Genomic DNA, 6,000 nt, shown 5'->3' with positions numbered 1-6,000 from the left:
ATTATTATTATGCACCACCATACCAATGCACAGTTCAAGCAGCAACCTGGTTTGGGATTTACATAATATTATCCTAGGATTAGCGTATTTTATCTAGATTATGTGTAAGGACAGTCATGACAGCAGGTACAAAGGAACATTACAGAAGTTGTCTTTACACAGAACTGTTTCATGGTAGTTGTTACAACCTTTTCAAAGATTTGTGATGTTCAAGCCTCATAAAATCAGTGAAAATGCCTATATTAAATATTTCTCTGCATGATGTAAAGCCCCATTTGTTATAGATTTATTACTGTTACTCCTATTTGATTTATAAAGTAAATATTAATATACTTTATTTCTGTTACATTTTCCCCCTGAGAAATTAAAAATGCTTTGCAAGCATAAACAGAGAGTGACTTAGCCAGAATCATATAGCAAGTCCTTGATATATTTTACTGAGGAAATCTAGGTACTTATGAATCTCTGTCCTATGTTTTCATCAGAAGTCCATCCATATTTCTTCTTTTTATAGAACCTTTAGTGAGACAGCAGGTGTTTTTTAGAATTATGGACTCTTCTTTTTTTTCATCCATCTTATTGTCTAGTGTTCCTCACCACTTCTGCTCATATGCGTGGTTCTTTGAATCTTCTCTTTTAAATGTTCTCCCAAGGTTTTCTTGTGTTTTATTCCCCTCTCTCTCTCCCCCTCCCCGAATTCTATCCAATCTGGTTCTTTCTATCATGGTATTTATATGACCCCTGTTACGGTTATATCTGAACAGGTCACTGACTTTAATAATATTTGTTGGAGAAGTTCTCTTCCTGTTTTATGGATGACGGATTTATGAGATTTATTTTAGCAAAATGAAATTCAAGGCACATGGGAAGTCTGTGGCAGGGATATTTCTAGAACTAATTTGCAGATGACACAAAAGTTGACAGAGCTGTTTTGCAGAGCAATTTGGATTATATGATAAGATAAACTATTCAAACAAAATGTGTTTTAGTACTGCCAAGTATGCAAGACCACATGTGCAGGTTATGTCTACAAAGTGGAAGACTATTCTGAAAGGCAGTTTGAAAAGCATTTGTCAGGATGAGGTCATAGTGGGTAACCACTTCAATTTGGGCTTTCAGTGCTATTCTGACATTTAAAAAAAGAAAATAAATTCTAGGGGCTCAACGTGTTGAATTGTATCACAATTTTATCATTAAAAAATTGGGAGATGACCTGGTTATGGTGAGTCAATATCTTTGAGAGGGTAGGGAAGATACTGGAGGGATTTCCAAGCTAGAGGACAAACCGGTAACAGATGCAAGTGCTGGAGAATAAATCCAGATAAATTCAAATTAAAAAATATATTTTTTTTTCAATGACAATATAATTCATCATTTAAACAAGCTTCTAGGGAGAGAGGTGAGTTCACCACCACTATCTCCAGATGTACGCTTTCATGGAAAATGTTCTTGTTTGTCAAGTTAGTAGCCTCAGTGAAGTGGGATGACTGAATAAAATAAGGCTCATGTTATACGAGTGGTCAGACTCTATCAGGTAATGATCTTTTTTTTTGCCTTAAAATGTATGTAACTGCTTGTACAGATATTTGTCATTTGTTGATTAAACTTGTTTATTTTTTTGCTGAAGCCTAGAAATCATATTAAGACTTCAGTGCATCCTACTGCCCACTGCTGGACTGCAACCTCAGAAATTTACGTGGGCTGTAAAGAAGGCTATGTTTTGGCAATTGATGCTGAGACATGCAGTGTTTCTTTTCTTCAACAAAAACCTCTACCTGGTAAGAAATAGCTGCATTGTGTGTTTTATTCAAGTAGGGAAGAAAGTGGATAGGTGAAAGCTTTTTTTTCTTCCTTCTATTCTCCTATTGTGTACCTTGCAGAAGCTGTAAAGCTATATTGTGGAACCATATTTCTTTTATTAGTATGACAAACATTTGAGAATGTCTTTTGAACTTCTGTGTGGGTTTCTTTAGCACTCAATAATTGACTTTCATTTTTCTTTGACCAAAAAAGAGAAAAAGCTCTAAATACATCAAAACTGATAAAATGAACAATAGTTCCAGGAGCCCAGATCATATTAACTAGCCCTACTAGATTAACATTAAACTACTAATATACCAGCTATACGCAGTCATTTTACTATTAGTTAAGTACCAATAATGTATGTTATTTTTCATGAAATATTGGATTGTCCTCATTTGGTATGTTAGGTAATGTTAGAACAGATCTTTGAAGAATCATGATGAGTCTTCAAACAACAAAACTGAATTTAATGTAATGTTGCTTAATATAATTCCTTAAGGTCAGCTCTTACATAAAGTATTTTCTAATGAAAACAAGGCTGTAAAGACTATCAGGCTTTACGGCAGAAAGTATGAAGCACAGGTACTGAGCAGAAGATCTCTTTGGCTTCAAAGAAAGAAATCTGCTTTTAACTTATTCTAGAATGGGAGGACCTCAGATATTGATTGATTGCAACTTGTTGAGGCAATTTGTCTGCCCTATATATATTCCCACCTGTCTTTTTTCATGGGGACTAAAGTTTTCTGGCAACAGCAGCCCATTTCATGCTTTCTTTTTTATGGGAATCCTGAGATCTCTCCTCTGCTACCTGTCGCAAGCTACCCTTCTGTGCCCATTCAGAGGGCTTCCAAGATGGAAGGCAGTGAGACACAGCCGGCATAAAGTGTTCTGGCAATGGCAACCTGTACCCTGTCATCCTTTACAGGGACAGAAGGTGTCAGTCCTACTGTGTGCATGAAATTCACTTGTTCAATCAGGTCTAAAAGGAGTACTGGAATATGCTTCTCCCTATTACTAGAACTGGGTAATATCCTGTTGTAGATGAGCACAGAACTGTTTCTCTAATAAACACTGAATCAGTGTTAATAGAGAGGCTGGTGATAGTCTTTTCTTCTTTTGCCATGTAATACTTTATTTTTTAAGCTGCAGCAAGTATCCCTGACTTTCCCAAAGTACTGTTCAGTTTTGATAGTTAACACAGAAATGGAGGGCTGCTCTAAAAAACAAACCCAAGAAAGCAGCATTATTGCTCTGCTTTTGAAATTATCAGAGTTTTAAGTTTACCAAATCAAGAGTTGGAAATCATCCACAAATAAAAAGCTGAGGTATGACCAGAAATGTTTTTGCCAGTTCAATAGAAGGCAAAAGGAATATGTGGGCTTTTTCTTGGCCTGTATATTCTTCTTTGAGTCCTGTCCTAAAACAGTGTAAGCAAATGGTCTGTATTCATATTGTACTGAAGCTTCTGCTTAATTTAAAACATACTGCAATCTATATCTATTTAGCAGAATGCTTAAGTGCATGTCCAACTTTAAGCACATGCTCAATTCCTGTTATGGTGTTGCGAGTAGAATCATAAGCAGCCACAACATTTCACTTGGGCATTTTTTTTCAGACTGGCTGAAGTTTCCTTCATAAGTACATCAAATAAAAAAAATCATGGTTAGAAATAATGATACCAGAACTTAGCACTAGAAAGTAGATAAATCTGCATCTGTACCACTCTCCATGCCAAGTATTGCTATCTCCCTTCTACAGCTGTAAGCTGAATCACAGAAAGATTGTGCCTGCTCAGTTGCATAAATGACAGAAATGGTAGAATTGGGAAAGAATGTACATTTTTGATTCAGTATACTGAACGTGGCCTTTCGTTCAGTAGACTGGAACACAGCTGACTTTTATTGCAATATTGACATATAAACAAGGTTGACATTCTGAATTGTTTTCTTTTGTACAGAGTACATGCGTAAAATATCGGACGTGGTGTCATATGTTCGTAGAGAAGTACGGAAAAAGAAAGGTATTTCCATGTTCAAATCAAGCTAATAGATTCTTAGGCAGCACCAGTGATGTCTGGAAGTAATAATATGTGAGTACAACTGGAAGCCACTGGTTAGAAAAATTCAGCTCACACTGGCCTTTGTAGGACACATTGATGGCAATCTTTTATATGTTTACATGACAAATGATTAATAGCTTTAGTGCTGATAGACAGCCAAATGAATAGCCTCAGGAGAAACAGTGGCAGTGAAATAATTTGTGTTCATTCTAATTTAAATTTGAATAAGTGATGCTAGAATAGGTTCCTTACTGCTTAGTTTTAGTAACTTTATTTTAGAACTGCAATCACTTGTAATTTAGTTGAGTTAGGATTTAGGGGTTTGTTTCAAACACTTTGTTTTGAGCTCCACAATACAAAAAACATATTCACATAATGAACAAAGTTCAGCACAGGGCCACAAAGATTATTGCAGAGCCTAAGTATATGACATACAAAGATGGGCTAAGAGAACTATGTTTGTTCAGCCTGGAGAAAAGGGGGATTTTACTATTGCTTCAGCTACCTAATGAAGGATTACAGACAAGATGGAACCAGACAGGCAAAGGACACAGTTTGCATCAGTGGAAATTCTGGGTAGATATTAGGAAAAAAAAATACTTTCACAGTGAAGGTAAGGTAGTCAGACACTGGGACAAGTTGCCCAGAGAAGCTATGGAATTTCCATTTTTGAGTATATTCAGACCTCAGCTGGATGTGACTCTGGACAACATGATTTAACTTTGAATTGGTTCTGAGCTTGAAGTTGGCTCTGTGCTGAAAAGGAGGTTGGATCAGAGGACTTCTACAGTCCTTTCCAACCTAAATGACTCTATGATTCTGTTATTGACAAACTTAATGTGGCTATTTAGCAGCCTTTACAAAATCAAAGGATTTCTCAAATTAATTTCTAGTTCATCAGACCACAGTAGTACTGTCACTACAAATTATGTATACCAACCTTCTCCTTCCTTATCAGAGCAAAAAGTCCAAAGAATATACAGCCCATGGAGCCTTTTTACTCATGAATAATAAATCATCCCAAATTTGAAGTTGAGACACATTTTTGCAATAAATTCAATTTGATATTTTATGTTGGTTTTGTCCTCTCAGATGGCAAACCAAAGGATCTGCAAAAAACAGTTTTATTTGCCATGGCATTTTGTAACGAGGGACTGTACGCAGCTGGAAGTGTAAGGCATCCTTTATGCTTTTAACTTACTCTTATTGTTTGAAAATCAAAGAACATTCAAATGGAGTATATTTGCAGAGTACATTCACTGCGAAGACAGAAGTTAGAAAAAAGTGGAGGACTGCAGAACTATAAAGGTCCTCTCTGGTGTTGTATGTACTTTCTTTGTTAAGACTTGAGACAAGAAATCTGAAGGGAGCAGGGTGGGAAGAGATTCCATTTTTGTAGTCAAGCAACAAAAGAGGACAATCCTATTTTTAACAAAAGATAAAGGGTATTCTAGAGGAACAGAAAAGAAGGACGGACAAAAAATAGGAAAGGAGAGAAAATGGCCAAGAGAACTACCAAATTATTTTGTGCAAAATCTAACTCAATATTTAACCCAAACTGACAATGCCATTGTACATTACTGCTGAAGAGTGGGACAAATTCTTATACTGTCTCAAAAAACCCAGTATGAAATCTTAAGTATTAACTGATGAGAGAGTCTGTTGTTATCAAACATGGACTGTTACTGAGACATGTATTAAAGAACACCTTCATTTTTCAATAGATTTATTACCCAGGGTAAAAGTCCTCTGGATTTAAACATACTAAAGGCAAATGAGACAATTCCTGATGGGGTACAGTTAAACACTGTTACTTTAGAGATTTTCAGAAGTTCTTGCAGTTCAGTTTGCCAGAGTGGGCTAGGATAAATGACCTAGACCTCATGTGGATTTGTACTTTTCTGCACAGGAGGGCATTTTATTCTTTTATCACATCAAAGATCTGCAGTATGAGATGAAAATCTGCGCTGATATCTTACAACCTATATCCAGCCTCATATTCTCTCCTGATTACACCGTACTTCTGCTTGTCACTGAGCAGGTATTTCAGATAATAACATTACATAATGGGATGTTCCTGTGTTTCTATACGTGTATGCTGATACTATTAGTATGAAATGTCTGTAATGTAATCACAC

General features: G+C 36.1%; 1 protein-coding gene across 1 annotated transcript in view; it reads left to right on the top strand.

Annotated features, from left to right (window-relative positions):
- Positions 1-1,627: 1,627 nt before the first annotated feature.
- CFAP43 (cilia and flagella associated protein 43) overlaps positions 1,628-6,000 on the top strand; it is a gene marked incomplete at its 5' end in the record, with an annotated part of 36,258 nt that continues 31,885 nt past the window's right edge. Inside the window, 4 exons of the mRNA XM_009699487.1 lie at positions 1,628-1,778; positions 3,761-3,823; positions 4,955-5,034; positions 5,772-5,903. Of these exons, the coding sequence (XP_009697789.1) occupies positions 1,628-1,778; positions 3,761-3,823; positions 4,955-5,034; positions 5,772-5,903 (426 nt within the window). The remainder of the gene's footprint in view (positions 1,779-3,760; positions 3,824-4,954; positions 5,035-5,771; positions 5,904-6,000) is intronic.

This window comes from Cariama cristata, unplaced genomic scaffold (assembly GCF_000690535.1).
Source record: "Cariama cristata isolate BGI_N322 unplaced genomic scaffold, ASM69053v1 scaffold6414, whole genome shotgun sequence".
NCBI lineage: Eukaryota > Metazoa > Chordata > Aves > Cariamiformes > Cariamidae > Cariama > Cariama cristata.
The sequence above is the reverse complement of the archived record's forward strand: the minus strand, read 5'-3'. Positions and strand labels throughout refer to the sequence as shown.